A 17,506-nucleotide genomic window follows, 5' to 3' on the forward strand; every position below is an offset into this window, starting at 1 on the left:
CAAAAATAATATTAGAATTCACCAAGAAAATGAACCAAATTTCCTCCTTTTCTTTCATAAAATGGTTTTCTGTTTTCTTAGCAATTTGGGTTGCTTTGGACAATATAATTATCTATTCCTAGCTTCTCTTAAAAAAACAAAAAAAACTTTAAATAACCATTATTTCCTTCATTGAAAAGTAGAGCATGATATCTGTTACCCCAACAAACTGGAGTGGATTTTGAGGGATTGTAATTGGCCTCAAGAATCAAGGTACCTCATAAGAAAACAGGAACACCTGAGAGTTTGAAATGTGTAAAATAGTAAATCCAAGTCTTTGCTCATTCCCACTGGATTTCCCAGATGAGTATAGGGTACAATAGGAGTGACTGGAGTGACAAAGGCTGAGCTATCCCAGCAAGACTTTTGGATGCAGGCAGATGCCTTGGGGAACCTTGCATGGCATGGAGTAGCCTAAATCCTTAGGTGATCAATGCTCTGAGGAATTGGTGTTGAGCCTGTATGAAAGGTTTGAAAAAAACATGTTATGTGGACATGCAGTGAATGTCATGGGTGCATGAGTGCATGTGCATGCATATTGATATATAGATGTCAATATATAGATATGATTTCTTTTGTAATACTATAGAAGCAACCTTAGCTGAAGTAGAAGGGAAATCTATAAAGAACGGACTCAACGTCTTATGTCAATATCACTGACCCAAGAATCTGTCAACAAATGGCATCCTGAGTAAAGTGTTTTGGGCAAACACAACTCAAATCCTAAATAGCCTTATTTTCCCTCGTAGCCTATTACACATTTGTCTGCCTGTCTTTCATATAAAACAGATGTTGCTTTACATTTGAGTTGTTTAAGTAACTGACAGTGTAAATAATGAATACAGTTAGAGTGTGATAACCATGAACTCGGGAATGACTTGAGTTTGGATGCCATCTTGGTCAGTTTATCTTAATTTCTGACCATCAGTTTCCTAATTTACCTATTGGCACAATAGAAACCACCCCGTGAAGTTTCATGAGCCTTGTTCGGCTGAACTGGGTGAAAAGGCCCTAGCTCAATGCCTAACTGGTAGGAGATGTACAGAAATTTTCAGTTCCATCTCCGATCATTTACAGTGAAGCCAGGTCCTCAACCTTTCCACAGATCCCCATGTACAAGGCTTGCAAGAAAGGAGATGACTAAAATAGAAAATAAAGGGAAATTTAAAAGAAGCATTACACTGTAGTTCTTCATTTTCCTGAAACTTCATCACCCAGAACGACTAAATTCAGTTGCTTTCTATTTTGAGAATGCATTTCGTTTGCACTTCTCTTCCTGATCTCCAAAGCAAAAAGCCCAAAATAACCTCCCAACACAGCCTTTGCACTCTGGACACAGGTCTGGAAGAAGGAGTTAAAGTGCCAGGAGTCTATTTGTCCCCTTTTTTCCATGGAGATTTTCATCTCTGTTACATTTGAGGTATTAGAAATATTACAACTATCTTCCAATACACCTTGAAACATCTGGATCCCTGTCCCATTAGTAAAACTGTTATGTTCTTTTCTGTTTTCTAAGGCAGCTCATATGTCAAGGGCAGCATCACCCCCCTCAAAAACCACTGGGACAGTCACCATCACTTTCCAGTGTTCGAAAGAGATTTTCATCTCTTACGAAGCCAATCCAATCTCAAGTACTTTGAAAACAAGTTTCCTCACAATGTAAGCTAGGGGAAAACAGTTTCAATCTGTTTGAACATTTTTTGCTTGTTTGTTTTTCTGCTCCCTCCTCCCAGGTAGGAAAATGCCAGCACATACAACACCTTTACCCATTTCACATTAAAGCAAAATCAAAGAAGTTCAAATTCACTAAAATGGGGAAATTCTTCTTGGGGGGAGAATCAAACAACAGTTTTCTGAGGCAGACATTAAGAACTCAGGGTTCACATTTTAAAAACTTCTTTTTACTGTTTTTATTTTCTGAGAGACAGATCTGAAATAACTGATGATTTTCCCCATGTGGAGCTGAACAACGCAGCAGCTTTTAGCAGCTCCTCTCTTGGTCCTAAAAGTGTTTTAATGGACTGACATGTTCTTAATAATACAGGCAGTACCTGGATTCTTTAGAGCAAAGTGCCACCAGAGCCTGTATAATACTAAAAGTGCATTTTTGACCTGAGGCCCACAAGTGCTCAAACATCTCACTGATTAGAAAGAAACAGCCTGGTGCCAGCTCACAATTTCCTTCTTCAAACATGGAGGATGAAGGTTTAATTTTTATAACTCTGAGCATGAAAAATATTAGGATTCGAAGTGATTAACTCAGCTGCATTCCTGGAAATCTAATCAATTTTATTAATTCCTCTGCCTGCACAAATTCCCTCTTAGCTTTTGAGACTCTAAGGAGTGAGACCCATTCTAGTTATACGTTCACACGTTGATATGGAAGGAAATCAAATCTGCTAAATACCTTTGCGATGTTGTGCTAAGTATTTTACCCATACTATCTCATTTCAATCCCCCCAAGCCTGGCGAAGAATGATTTTTACCCATACAGTAGACAACCTATGTAATCACATACACCCCGCAATAATCCACAACTCTTATGATTCACCCCAAACTGCAATCCCCTCGCCACTTGAGTATAAGGAGGACTTACCTCCTTGCTTCCAATGGAGAGAATATGGTAGAAGTGATGGGATGCCACTCCCAGAATCAGGTTATGCTCTTTTTTGCTCTTTCTTGAATGGTTCACTCTGGGGTAAGCCAGCTGCCATATGATGAGGCAGACTTCTAGTGCTTGGAAGCAGACCTTCCACCAGTTGAACCTGAGATAACCACAACCCTAGCTAACACTTTAATTGCAGCCTCGTGTGAGACACTGATCTAGAATCACCTAGCTAAGGCATCCCTAGATTCCTAACCTACAAAAACTGAAGCATTAAAATGCTGTTTTCGGTCATTGTATTATGGTGCAACTTGTTGCACAGCAATAAATAAGCAATATACCCCAGTTTATGTTGAGATGAAGACAAGAAGTTTTTCCAGGCCACACACTACTCAGGAGAAAAGGGACCTTTTGAACATGTCCATCTGACTATTAGAGGTGGGCCCTTCTGCTACTATCAGAGGCTCAGTGGGCCTTTTTGTTCACAAATGGACACCTGAGGCTCTCCCTGGATCTGATCTGACCTTGACTATCCAGCCAGATCCTTTATTATTTAATTCACTTCCCTATAATCCATTTGGATAATGAAACTCACAGTCTGGTGGGGGAGTCAGATCTATGATCGATGTTAACCCAGATGCACCGAGGACGTAGTTGGTCCAGTTGTGGAGACAGGGAGATTGCTCAAAAGATTTGTTGATGGGGCAGTGTGCCTATGCCCTGACACCAAGTCTGACCTCCACAAGTTCTTGTCAGCTAAACTATTAGACTGTTTCTTGAAGGACTGGGAGAAATTAGAAAGATAGAAGGAGAAGGAGGGAGAAGGGTCCACTAATCCAGTGAGGGAGGTGGGGAAGAAAACACAGAAGGAAGAGCCAGAGGTTTGAAAAGCATGACATGTTCTTAGCTCTGTTTCCCATGCTACACATTAGGTTCTGTGCTATATTGCTATAAAAGTGAGTGCTTCCCAAACTTCAGTAACTGGAACATCATTTTCTTAAGTTTCCGTGTGCCCAGGTGCCATAAAAACAAATATTTAGTTAATATTGCTTTTAAAAAACATTTTTTTAAAAACGGTATTTTTTTTACTTGAAATAGAATTTGGAAGCTGTAAGGAGTCCCATGGTAGCACAATATATAGGGAAAATACGGACTTCGAAGTTAGCAAATTCAGAATGAAATCCCAACTCTGTCACTTATGGACATGTAATTATGGAAGTTATTAAACCTTTGTAACTTTTCATGTTTTTAGTTACAAAGTGGAGATTGATTCCTTCCTTGAATAAGCCTAGTGAAGATTTCATGAGATTATGCATATGATATGCATTGCCTGAAGAAGATTCAGCAATATGTTTTATAAACTGTCTTTACACTGCTCAATAATATTATATAGGAATTTTAATTCCCACTTTTCGCATGAGACTGTTGAGTACAATGCAATGAAGTATCTGGCCAATGGTTATGTAGGCATTTCTAAATTTGGTCTTTATTCCTATAAGAGAAAATTGCAGCCTCTTCAGACTTGGAATAAATTTGCAAATATTGGCCCATCACATAGATCTGGGAGCTGGATTCTGTATATTTTGGCCAGAACCTCAACCTCCACTGTATTCGGCAAAACAGGGAAAGGATTGTGAGGACACTGTCAGCAGATGGTACCTGTGAGGGTTTCTGCCACACGCTGTGTCGTTTTCTGAATCACAAGTTTCAGGGTTCCACCCTCCAGGCTCAGCAGCAGGGTCCCCGAGCCCTCAGACAGCTCTGTGGACAGAAGCAGACCATCCTTGTTCCATGTTCGAAACTGGAAACTCACTGAAAGCCCATCAATTTGGGGGGTGCCGGGCAGCAACAAATAGCTGCTGCTGGAGTTGACAAATGTGATGGGAACAATTTGTGGTTCGGAGCAGGAAAAAGTGACATTGCCCTGGAAAACAATAAAAATCAAACATATAAGAGCCATTTTTTATTCTGCAATCTGACAGCTGATATAAACAACCACCTGGCGCTGACCTTAATTTCAGGATCATTCCACATTCCACTGCAAGATCTTAAAGGAGAAAAAAATATGTTAGTTTGGCTAAGACACACCTGTAAGAACGTTCTCCATTCCTGTTTTAAGGATCACAGTGTTATCTGCAAAGAGGGCCACATTTTTCTAGGATTCAGCCTTATAAAAATAATTACATTCACTCATTGTACAGATACAGATTGCAGTCAACTATGTGCCAAACCCTGGGCTAGCTTTTAAGCAGATGCAAGTGAAAAGACTCTGATACAATGTGGAATGTGCTAAAAGAGCGATACCAGCACCTACGAGTCTGGCAGAACACTGAGTGTGTTTAAGGAAGTCAGCAAAGGTTTGCCAAGGGAAGCAGTGCTGAGGGGGAATGCAGGACCTGACTGGTGGAAAAGAGAGTGGGAAGGTGAGGGAGTGAGTGGGGACTGAGTAGGATTTTAAGCAAAGGCGGAGCACATGCAAAAGCTTGGGGAAAATCAGCAAAAGGGGATCCCTGGGGAATTGCAGGGAACTTGGCATTTCTGAGCATAAAATAGGGCAGGAAATGCCAGGAGGCATGAAAGGAGGTAAGGTTAGAAAGAATTTGAGAGGAGGCAGAGTTTGAAAGACACTTAATTCCATGCTAAATAGTTTTCATTCTAATTTAGAAGTTGTAAAGTGACATCAACCAGATTATCAATTCACTGAGAATATTTTCAATTACATGGGGAGTGAAGTAGAGGGCTGGGGTGAGGAGTATTAAGTGTAGATAGACTAGAGCCAGGATGAATAGTAAAATGATTATCCTATGCAAAAGTGAAGGGAACACTGGTCTAAGTTTATCTGAGGATGTCTAGGGTATATTTAAACATCAGGAAGCTAAGGGAAAATAAAGAAATATGTGTAAGTACTTAACCAAGCCTGTGCTGGGGTCACTTCTACTAGAAAAGGAAGGAGGAAGCCTGTTACACCTTATGAACTGTAAACAGGTTTCCTTTAGGAAAACCATTTCGGATTTATATTGTAAACCCTATAGACAGCCACATTCTAGTTTCCATTCCTACCATCTGCCTCCTTTAAATGCCAAGCACTAATCTTCCAACAGTGCAGTGAGCTTATTCAGATAAGCATAACACATTAGTCTCATCCCAATAGCATAGGCACATCACATTCCCAGTAAATCTTCTCTCTCAAGGCCACTGAAAGGCTGCTTTTTCATTATATGGTGGTTCAGCCTTTCTGAGCGAGCTTCCACTGCCACTTGTGCAAAAAAAAAAAAAAAGAGGAATGCGTTCCACATGGGAATACGCTTTCTGGAATGGCTGCCTGAATTCCGCCTTTCTGCAGAGGTGAAGAATGATTGAATTAGAACCAAGGACACCTCTCAGAGCAAGTTAATGGATCAACTCCCAAAGACTTGTATTCCAGAAAAACCTCCCCAGATCCCATCCTTGCTTGTTTATGGGAGTCTTATATTATTGAAAACAAATATGAGGACCCATTCTTCCTCACTGAAATTAAAAGAAACTAAAAGAAGGTAAACTTCTACCCCTAGTTTATTTCTAACGATCCACACATATGTCCGCTACCATGAGTGTATTCTTGCACGAATCTGGTCTTCGAGGTTTAGACATTTTCTTCCTTCATGCTAACACCCTCAGAAACTTATTTAGATGTCAAATGGTAGGGTCTTAAATACCATCAAGAAACTGCCTCTAAAAAAATCCCCATATTTTATCCTGCCCCACCCTGCCAGGCAGTAGGCTAAGCACTTCATGCATTCTACAAAACAACACTGCAAAATACCACTTTCTTCATTTAAATAATGCACAGACTGGTTTAAGGAAGTGAAGCAACTTAGCCAAACCCATATGCACCGCACTAGCAGTGACGCTGGGAGAGGCACATGGGTCTGTCTGACTCAGAACACTCCTTTTAGCCACCACCTCTGTACCCTCCCTCCTCTGCCCTGGAGACCACTGTTTTATAAAAACTACCAATTTGCTCATGGAATTTCATTGCTGCTTTTGATTTTTGATGAATTTCCTCTCAAAAATGAAAACATCCCCACTGACAGGAGAGTGTTCATGGCAAAGGTGTTCTTTGGAAGAAAATTCACAAATGATCCTAAAGAACATTCAGGAGATGGTAGGAACTTTTCTTCCTTCTTTCTTTGCTCTGCTGGTAGCAAGTCTGCCAGAGTGCTAGTGTATCCAAAGTCTGAGGCTATATTGGAGCAGGGATGGCTGAGAGGTAGTGAGAATGCTGAAAGCCAACGCAGAGGAGGTTGTTAAAAGGCCTCTTTATCCCGATTTATTTAAAACACAAAATTAGATCAACCCAAACTTTCTTCTGAACACTCACAGGATCCAGAGCCGGGGATGATCAGTCTCAGGGCAATGGAGGTATTTGGGTTAAGACTAATAACAGACAATGGATTGGCTGAACAAGAGAAATATATTGTCTCCTGGTTTCAGAGACTGGGAGGCTTTTTTCCTCCCAGGTCACTAGCATTACAGCTGGCTGTCAATCCTTGGGTTCCTTGGCTTTCTAGGCACATGGCAATGTCTTCACCTTTCTCTTCAGGCTTCCACTGACTTCTGGCTTCTGGCTCCTCCCCAAAGCTTTCTCTTCTATGTCTGAATTTCTTCTACTTGTAAAGGACTCCAGTAATCCTAGTTAAGGCCAACTATTCAGTGGGGCCACACCTTAACTGAAATAATATATTTAAGAAATCTTACCTACAGGAATCTTACCACTTAGAGCACACACAAGTGGTTACATGCAGACCATGCCCCTCGGCCAGCTACAGAGCAGATCTGGGGCCACTGGAGATTGGTCACCACTAGTGCTGACTTTGTTCTGTCTCTCGTATATGTGAGTAAAACTTGTTTTATCCATAGTGCTTACTAATGTGTTATTAGTGATGGATAGTCATGTAAGACATGTAAGTCATGTTTTGGGGTTGGTGACCCTGATACCTGCAAATTATAGAGTGGATTGCCATACCCCCTGGAGATGTGCCTTATCCCTGACAAAGTCTATAGAGAAACCTTTAAGGCAGCAATGGCCTTGGAGAACTAATACCCCAGAGAGGAGCCCTTCCTTTGGTTGTCAAGATGACGGTTTCTAATGCCCTTTATTTTTGTTCTCCTGCATGCTGCCCATCCTTCTTTAAGTGCCCTAGAAGTGCTGTGCTAAAGATAGAGAAGCCATCTGCTCCTTGGGGGCCCTCAAACAATGTTTGCTTTCCTTCTCAGGGGACCCACCATAGCCTTTTTTTTCCCAACCTTCAAAGAATAGAGGTTTACAGACCACCACTTTTCTCAGACAAAAGATTTTGATCTTTCCCAAAGGAAAATAGATCTTTGAAACCCTCACAAGTGTCTTAGAGAGAGTACCCATACCTATGAAAAAAAACAAACAAAAAAATGTTAATTGCTGTCTCCTACCTGAACAATATGGCTTGAGGGCCTCCTAAAGATAGAGAAGGTAGGCATTGAAACACAAGATTCAAGTGTGGGCCAATAGCAGTAGCACTTTTTAATGATTCATTCTTCCAAAGAAGGGCAAAGAGGCTCCCTGTCACTGGTCTTCTGATGATAGCAAGAAGTCCTAGTTCACTAATTGCTATGAAGAGAAGGACATGGAATCATAAAAAAGAAGCATGCCTTAATCTGTAATATTAGAAAACATTTCCTTGAGGAGGGGACATTTAAAGTGAGATTTGAAAGGAGAGAAAGAGTAAATAATGGGAAAATGAGGAAAGCAATTTTACAAAGACCTGTAGGTTGGTAGCTTTTTAGCCTATTTAAGAAAAGAAGGTCAGGTAGGTGCAGTTCAGAAAACCAGGAGAACATCAAGCATGGTTCAATTGAAAAGATGAGTAGTTTTGACCATACTAAGGTACTAGAACTTGGTGATATGGAAAATTGGAAATGGGAGATGTCATGAATTATCTAGTATCCCCCAAAAAGACATATTGAAATCTTTACTCTTAGTCTTGAGAATGTGGCCTTATTTGGAAATAAGGCCTTTGTAGATGTAATCAAATTAAAATGAGACCATACCAGAGTAGGTTGGGCTCTAATCCAATATAATTTTGATGTTTTTATAAGAAGAGGAGAAATACACAGGCACACAGAGAATTAAGACAGTCATATGAAGAAGGGAGCATAGATTGGAGTGATGCAGCTACAAGTCAAGGAATGACTGAGGCTACCAGAAGAGGTCAGGAAGAATTCTTCTCTAGAGCCATCACAGGGAACATGAACTTGCAAGGTTAGCCATCTAGCCTCCAGATCTATGGGAGAATAAATTACTGTTGTTTAAAGCCACTCAGTCTGTGGTGCTGTGTTAAGGCAACCCTAGAAAATTGATACAGAAGGAGTCAGAAGAAAGAGCTGATGTAAAGGCTGGGACAGAAGGTCACTTTTGTGCTGTAAGCAAATCAGACAGGCTGTAGATGGGGAATAGAGAGTTTACTGTGTTTCATAAAGAGTGGGCACAGACAACCCTTCAGAAATCTCTTGTAGTATTATAGTTATGAGATGCCAATGTCTACAGAAGCAAGGGGGGCGGGGTGGGGAAGAGGAAAAGAAACAGATTCTGGAGATGGTTTGCAGTAACACTGACAGGAGGTATTGTGTGGATGAATGGATAAGAAGGTCAAGTTTGGCTCCCACCTTTCCTCCAGCTTGGACAATGGGGTGGTTTGACTTCAAACGGGAAAGAACAGAGATGGCCCCTGCCTGCTGTAAGATGCTCACTCGCCTGCCTTGCTATTATCAATGATCATGAGCACCACCCCCACTAGAGTAGAAAGACACACTAACAATGAGCATGTGTGTTTCCGCTCATCCAGCCAATCAATTTGCTTTGTTTCTATGGCAACTCATCCCATAAACACATTTCTTCCCTTCTTTCCTCCACCAGAGTGACCTTTTGAAGCTCTTAACTCTCTTTACCTCCTTCATCCCCTCCAAGGTAGATCCTACCTTCTTCTTTGCCTTAAGCCTTAACCCCCTTCCCAGTAGTGGATCCCCTCTCCATCCTTTTCTACCCACACATGTTACCAGCAGAAATTCACTGTATTTCTTCTAATGAATCACAATCATTGGCTACTTTTTAAATATCTATGTAGATATTTTTGCAACTGGGTACAGAGTATCTTGCTTTAAATTCTAAGATGGAAATAAAGATGTTAAATTTAGGCAGAACTGGATTCTTCTCATCAATATTTACTAGGAAAACCACATATATTTTTGCTGAACTCCGATTTAGCTATTGTAATCAGGAAATTAATGATGGAGAGTCAGTCAGGGTTAAATGAGACTAAGTATCTAAACTTGACCCTGGTTAGTTGTTTTCTGTTTGTCCTGGTCTTCCATCTTCCTGAGTGACCTGAAGCAAGTCACCTCTAGCTGCTTAGTTTCCTCTTTCATAACAAGAAGTTGCTGGACTGGACAATTCTCAAGTTCCCACAACCCCTCATTCTTTGGTTATCTGAAACTGAACACCACATTCTTCCTCTCTAGTTTTTCTTAACTGGGGAGCAAGGGTCTCTCTGAGTCATGTTTATTCTTGGCCTGAGATGCAAAATAAATGATTTACACTTAAAAGACCTTTCTTAATGATTCTGGATACAAAGAAGGAAATCCTAGCCTCTTCCCTACCAATTTCTGTGAAAACAAAGCAAGAATCACCATAGACGATCATGTGTGTATCAACAAAAAATTAGTAAGTAAAATATAGTACTGCTTCTTATTTAAAAACATATGTAGCCAAAGTCTTTTAAGCACTCTTACCCAATTACAGCAACAAACTGAATATTCTCCCACCACTCCCAAGAAAATTCTCCTTAAATAATTTGTGAATAGAATGTTAGCTTAAGGTCAAACTGAACCAGTAATTCCAGAGCTGAAAAGTCCATGTAGATAATAAAATGGGAGAAATGATATGCAGCCACTAGCTAAGGTGCCAAGCTAGGGGCTATGCAACAAAAACTTGCAGAAAACAACAGAGAATGAAGGTTGTGGGCAGCTGCCTTCCTTCCATCTGATGCGGGCTGTTCTGCCACCCCATCTCAAGCTTCATCAAATGCTGACTGAAATCCAATAAAATGCATCCTAGTAAAAGCTTTCCTCTGCAGTGGAGTGGCTCATTGAAAAGGGAGATCTTGTAGTAACAACATAATTACTATGATCTCCTGATAGCTGATGGGCCAAGGTATGATGCCTGGGACTTTTTCTGCCTGAAGACTTGTGACAGGGGGAACTTGGTACCATTTGAGACTCTGCAGGATGACTACAAATAAAATCAGATGAACTGACATATTACATTCATATGGAAGGACCAACCTCAGAAGACTCTCCTCTGCTGAGGTACCCAATGGGTGAAATCCCATAATGGTCTCAATGCTAGTTCATAATAGATGGGACAGATGGAATAGTGAGTTACTGGTCTTCCATATTTGTCTCCTAAATGTTACTAAAACGGGATCTGTCACTAATTCAGTTGTCATCAGGTATTTATGTCAAGCCTACATTACTGACATAATTGCCATGAGTTACTAGGATAGAGCTGGAGGAACTGATAAGAAAGATACTCTAAACAAATGGCATAATATGCACCCATTTCACAGTTTTATGATTGAACACAATGCTCTGCTTATTTCAATTGAAGTCATATACACACAGAATAAACTTTACACCATAGCAGCAAAAGATAACCTGGCTTGAATTTCATCACCAGGAATTGCATTTGCTTTATTCCTAGGCTAATGATCCACCCAGTTTCAAGACTGTTTTCTCACATGGCACTGTGTATGAATATAGGTTACTGCTAAAGCTGGTAAAGCCACCACGGGCCCACCACTGAGGAAGGCACTCCTAGGAATTTCTTTTTGGTGGGCGTTATTCTCCCAGTCAATTTTTGGTCAATGATGACAGGTGGTATCTTTTTTCTAGTGATCTTGGTTTCACAAGTGCATTCCTTCTAGACTTATTCATGACCCAAAGACAGCTGTGAATGCCTACTACTAGTGTCTCATGCCATTTAGCTTGTGGAAGTCTCCAGGATGTTATCATCTGCTCTGATTTACATGATCATCTGAAAATAAAGACTCTCTACATCTAAGGCACGTGGGGATCATGCCAGATCAATGGTGTCTAGCATATTCTCTATCAGGTTGTTTGTCAGTGCTCCTTGATTCTTTTTTCCTTGGTCTCCTCTCACCCAACTAAAAATGTTTAACAGCTGGGCAATAAGACCTTGGTCTGGGTTTGGGTCACCTGGGAAGAGTAAGATTTGGATAATGGACCGCTTTCTGCCTGTTGCAAAGTGACCTGAGATCACAAGTTGGGGCTGTCAGGGCAGAGATCATGATCTGGTAGGGTGACTCTAAATCAAGCCTAGTAAGAAAGGCAGTGGCTAGAGCAAGGGACAGCCTGGGCAGGCATGGGCAGGGTGAGAGAGCAGTCTAGTTCTCTCAGTACTCAAATGCAGCTGCAAGGATATCATGGTCCATTACTTGGTGGGTTCCTGGTCTACCCCTTGGTGGGTTCTCTGATAGGGCTCTTATATGACCATCCCACAGCACTGGAAAACCAATTTGTTAGATGCCAAGGAGATACAGCAGACCCAGCTTGAAGTTCGACTTCTGTAGCTGGCTTCAGAGTTTCCTAAATGTGCCACTTACAGGGGTTATATTATTGTGCTGTGCTATTATTTACAAAGCATTTCCATCATTGGTGTTTATTATGTTTTTAATCATGATCCAGACATCAGGACACCCTTGTGAGCACAAAATAAAGCCAGCAGAGCAAGGCCGAGTTTCAACTAGACGGGATCAAAAAAGCCAATCAAGCATTTATAAGCTGGGAAAAAACTATCTCGATTCAATCCAATTTGTGGGGAAAGACTTCAAAGCCAGTTCTTGATTTTCCAAGTGAGTACAACCATTTCTAATTTAATTCATCTGAAAATGACTGGGACCTACTGGAATGATATCAGCAAATATAGGGAAAAGGCTGTCCTGTATTCTAAAGTGATTTTTCCAATTCACAAATTAATATTTAACATTAATTCAACTATCTACTTAACAGATACTTATTAAGCAGTTTGTAAGAGTCAGGTCTCAATCTAGTGGAAAGGGATACAGCTTAGGAGACAGGTAGTGTCAGGTCTTGCTCTTCCAGTGCTTACACTGAAGGGACATAGAAATAGAGTTTTATGAAGAAGTATACGTTGCTGGGTGAGTATGTAAAAGAGGTTCATGAAGTAACCTTTCATCTGAATTTCAGAAGATAAGTAGGAAGGAGCAGGGCTGAGAGCAGGATTTGGTTGAAGGGAGAAAAGAACAGAAGGGGGAAATGACAGGGAGAAAGAACAGACTGCATCCTACGATTTTAAAGGACACCAAGCAATGAGTCAGCATACACAAGCCACATTTTGCTTCTGCCAGAGGAGGTTTTTGAGAATAGGCACCATGCGCCCTGGGATTTCATCTGAGACACACCCAAGAGGGACGTATGCTTGATATTGGAGAGAATGCCCTGCTTATGGCTAAGGCATATGGACAGGCCAGCGCGTTGTCTCCCACCGAGCCCAGCCTCTCCTCTGGCCTCACACCAGCTGGCTACCTGCAGGCCTGTGTAAATGAGGACCCACCCGAGAGCCGCGTATCAGATATATTCTTGACTCAATCCAATCAAGTTCTCCATTTCAGCTCCTAGACTTTGGACTCAGCTTTTGGACTCCACTGTCTCCAGGCCTACTCTTGCTTCTTGTTTCAAGCCCAGGATTTTGTTTTTGCTCCTGGAGCACTAAAGATGAGCATCCACACTGAGGGTTTGACTTTTGCAAATAGTGTTGAGACGAAACACTAGAAGAGGGGCAGGCAAGATGGGAACACGGAGCGGGAAGCGAACAAAAAACAGAACCTTGACTAACCTGGAATCCTCTTAGTTGCAAGGTGGATGCTAAGGATGTAACTGTTTCCTGAATGCTCTTTCATTTCTGTAACCAATTATGTTGTTTGGAAATGTATATGAATCAAGAAGCTTAAAAGCATTCATCCTTTTTGACATTTTGCTTCCACTACAAGAAAACCATTTTCAGGAAATAATCTGAAATTCAACTAAGATTTATAAGCTAAGGCACATTATTTATAATAATACAGAACTGGAATTAAAATTAAGGTAATTGTTAAGTTATTTATGATACAGACGTTTGACATACTGTTTTGCAGACACTAATAACAATGTGGTAAGTATGAAAAATGTGTATAATAGGGTACTAGTGAAATGAACGGAATAAAAACTTCCGTGGGTGAGTCAGGTAAAATATACATATAGAGAGAGATAGGAACAGAGGCTAATTTGGTAAGTAATTGCTATCTTTGGTTGGTGGAATGATCGAGTTTTGAAATTTAAATAATTGTAATTTTCTCTAGTTTCAATTTATTTAAAAAGGGGGAAGTATAAGTTTAGAATAAAAAAATTAAAGACTTTTTCATGTATCTTATAACTTTACTTAAATCTTTTATGAGAATATTATTTAGGATTAGTAATTCTATTAGGGGTATTGTGTGAATTATCAAGAGAAAGGAATAAAAGCAGTTAATCCAGGTTGTAGGGTGGGCGGGGAGAAGCAGATGGGTATGAAATCTGAGAACTATTTTCAAATGGTGTCCACTCCTGGAGAATATCAGAATGTACTTCCTAGCCCTAGGGCATGTGTTTACTCCACTCTAGGAGACAAGATTAACAATTACAGTGTAAGGCCGGGGGAAGGCGGTGTGTGCACTAATGTCTATGTAAGTGTGTGTGTTTCAATGGGTGTGAGGGTATGAATGTGTATGTATATGTATATGTGAGTGTATATATATATTGCATCAATGTGGGAATGGGTGAGTAGATATGTGAGTATGTGCACGAGTAAGAGTGTGTACTAGGTATATGTATATGTGTGCAAGGGTGTGTGTGTTAGTGTGTGAGTGTATGTAAGAGTATGTGTGACTGTGTATGTGTATGTATGTGTGTGAATGTGTGCATGCGAGTGCGTGTGGATGTGTTTACATTTTCTTCTTGAGTAAACAACATTCTCCAGACTATGGTTCTTATCCCACAAATAAAGGACGTTTACACTTCACATGCAGGCCAGCATATCTAAAAAAGACTTAACTCGCTCTAATGAGGAAAAAATGATCTTATCTTTGAAAATATAATATGTGCTTCTTAGTTCTTGGGTAATACTGAAAAAGCAAGAAGTAAGCATAAAGGGCTAGGGCCAGCAACCAGACTGGAAATGTACGCAAATTAATAGGTCATTAATGAGTATATTCTAAAAGTCAATTTCTCAGTTTCAGCAGTAATGATTTCTGATATAGGAAATCTAAATAAACCTTTTCAAAGTTTTCACAAAAGATTTAAAAAATGAGAGGCTATAATTAAAAGACATATTTGGAAATAGTCTAGTTTAATACAGTCTAATAAAAATATAACGAGTCACACAGGTAACAAAATTTTGATAGCCATATTTTAAAATGTAAAAAGAAACAAGGTAACTCAATTTTAATATTGGATATTTAATTCAATATAAAAAACATTGTTTAACCACATGCTCCATATTAAAATTATTAGTGAGATATTTTACATTATTGTGTGTGTATGTGTGTGTTTCACCCTTAATAGGCACAGTTTACATGTTCAATTGCCACACATGGCCAGTGTCCACCATACTGGACAGTGAAAATCTAGCTCATCCTTATAACAGTGATGGTAGAAATGAGCTTTCCTCCTTTGGCACTGAGATAGAAGTTTTATTATTTATTCCAGTAGGATGATCGGATACAGACCACAGGGTTTGTGGGATGATCTCCAGTTATTCACTCAAAAATCCATTCTCCCTGAATGTCTAGGTAGCAACATTCCAAATTATTCAGGGTAATGATTTCCCAATTGGATGACATTTCCTATTTCCTATGCAGATAAGTGTGGCGGGGTGAAAAGGTTCTGGCCCTTGAGGCCAGGGTAGATGTTTCTGGTGGAATTTAAGGGGAGCTGATTCATGTGGGAAGAATACACTTTTTGCCTCCCCTTTTCCTCCTTCCTTCAGTGTGGGGTATAGACACAATGCCTTGTGTCTCATCTACCTTTGGGGATCCTGTGGATGGGAGCCACTGGGGAAGAATCGTCAAACAGAAGGTTAGAAGGACCTGAGTTCCTGACTACTTCACGGGGCTGCCAGGCAGGTTCTGTATTGTCTTCCCTGGGCTTCCTTATTTGAGGAAATAAGACCACATGCATAAAGGTCTCAACGTTTTTCTTTGTTTTGGAGGGAGGTGATATTATAGATAACTATTACAGGCATGTTACTCAAATCCAAATATAGAGATTTTAGGCAGTTCTCCTTAATCAAGTCTTTGAATTGGAAGATCATCTAGAAAGCAAGTTTCTCAGTCAAGCTCCTGTAGCTATCTATGGACACAATCAGAGAAGTTGCATTTCCTGATGTCTACAGTACCAGTTCTAAGTAAAGTCATAACACTTCTGCTGAATCAGAAAGGTGGAAAATATTAGCGATGAAAGATAATCCCCAAAGACCATCTTCTCACCCTATATCTTCAAAAAGCTAAGAGTCAAATGGGGCTAAGGACTTCTCAATTATATGTATAGGTTTCCAGGCATGGCAAGATCAAGCTCCCTTCTTAAGATGTTGCAGTATTAAATAGAGAGTCAACCAGATCACCGACCAGTCTATTTTCATATAATCATCACAACATTAAGTTTAAACAAATATTTATTAAACGCATATTATATTCGGCATGCTGGATTCCTTACTGGGAATTCAAATTACTCCATTCTCTCATAAAAATTCATTTACTTATTCAACATTTATTGGTCATCATTTTCATAATGCGCTTTTCTTTTAGTTAAAATTTAGAAACTAAACTAAATATCAAATTACAGAGGAATGGTTATAGCAATTGTGGTAAATTATTAAGATAAAGTGTTATATGTATGAATAATTTTCAGTAAACATGGAGTAGTTCAGTGATTAGAGCAGGGTATAAAGTGTGCACAAAGTATATCACAGCAGTGGGTCATGGATTTGCCATCAGAAGGACCAACAATAGAGACCAGTTTCTGACATGTACTAGTAATGACTCTTGGGAAAATTGCTTTAATATTACAAAGCTTCATTTTTCTTAACTGCAAAATGGAGTGACAAATAGTAATCTATTTCATTGGGTTATTCCATGGATAAAAGTTGGTAAATATAAAAATCACCTCATGGACTGTAGGGCAAATACTACATGCCCAATTAATGGTAATAGCTTTTTTTTTTTCATCATGGGGTACTTTGATAAAGAGAAAATAATTTAAAAAATCCGTTTTAAAAGGAGCTCTGGAAAATGTTTATCTGCCATAGCATTGATGGTTGGCTTTTTATGATCAGAATGCAGCTTTTGCTTGTTCTTGCCAACTACTACTCTGAATTAAAAGTCTGATGAAATTCAGCTGCTTTCTAGCTTACTGGACGCAGGTGGAAAAGAAAATTGCTATTGGTCGAAGATTGAGTAACACATTTGGCCTTGCATGAGAAATAAATAACAGTCACCAAAGAATGCCCAGAGAAATAAGGGCATCTTCTGCGGCTGCCTAACCTTGCATTCACCTTGGGAAGCTACATTGTATAATGTATCAGATATTATGTCCTCAGGGTCTGATTCTCATCTGTGGTTCTTGCACTCTTCTGGACAAACATATGTTTATAAACTTCCATCTTTTGACATGCACAACTGAAGGAAAACAGGGATATTTAGAGCATACAGTCAACCCCAAATCTGATATTTAGAGCAT

General features: G+C 39.9%; 1 protein-coding gene across 5 annotated transcripts in view; it reads right to left on the reverse strand.

The window, feature by feature from the left end:
• The window catches only part of CNTNAP5 (contactin associated protein family member 5), an 818,968-nt gene that overhangs the window by 379,784 nt on the left and 421,678 nt on the right, over window positions 1-17,506 (reverse strand). For all 5 annotated transcript variants that reach the window (XM_077153509.1, XM_077153505.1, XM_077153506.1 and 2 more), the window contains one exon: window positions 4,304-4,568. In XM_077153509.1, coding sequence (XP_077009624.1) covers window positions 4,304-4,568 — 265 coding nt within the window. The remainder of the gene's footprint in view (window positions 1-4,303; window positions 4,569-17,506) is intronic.

The sequence above is a fragment of the Tamandua tetradactyla genome, chromosome 3 (genome assembly GCF_023851605.1).
Source record: "Tamandua tetradactyla isolate mTamTet1 chromosome 3, mTamTet1.pri, whole genome shotgun sequence".
Lineage (NCBI taxonomy): Eukaryota > Metazoa > Chordata > Mammalia > Pilosa > Myrmecophagidae > Tamandua > Tamandua tetradactyla.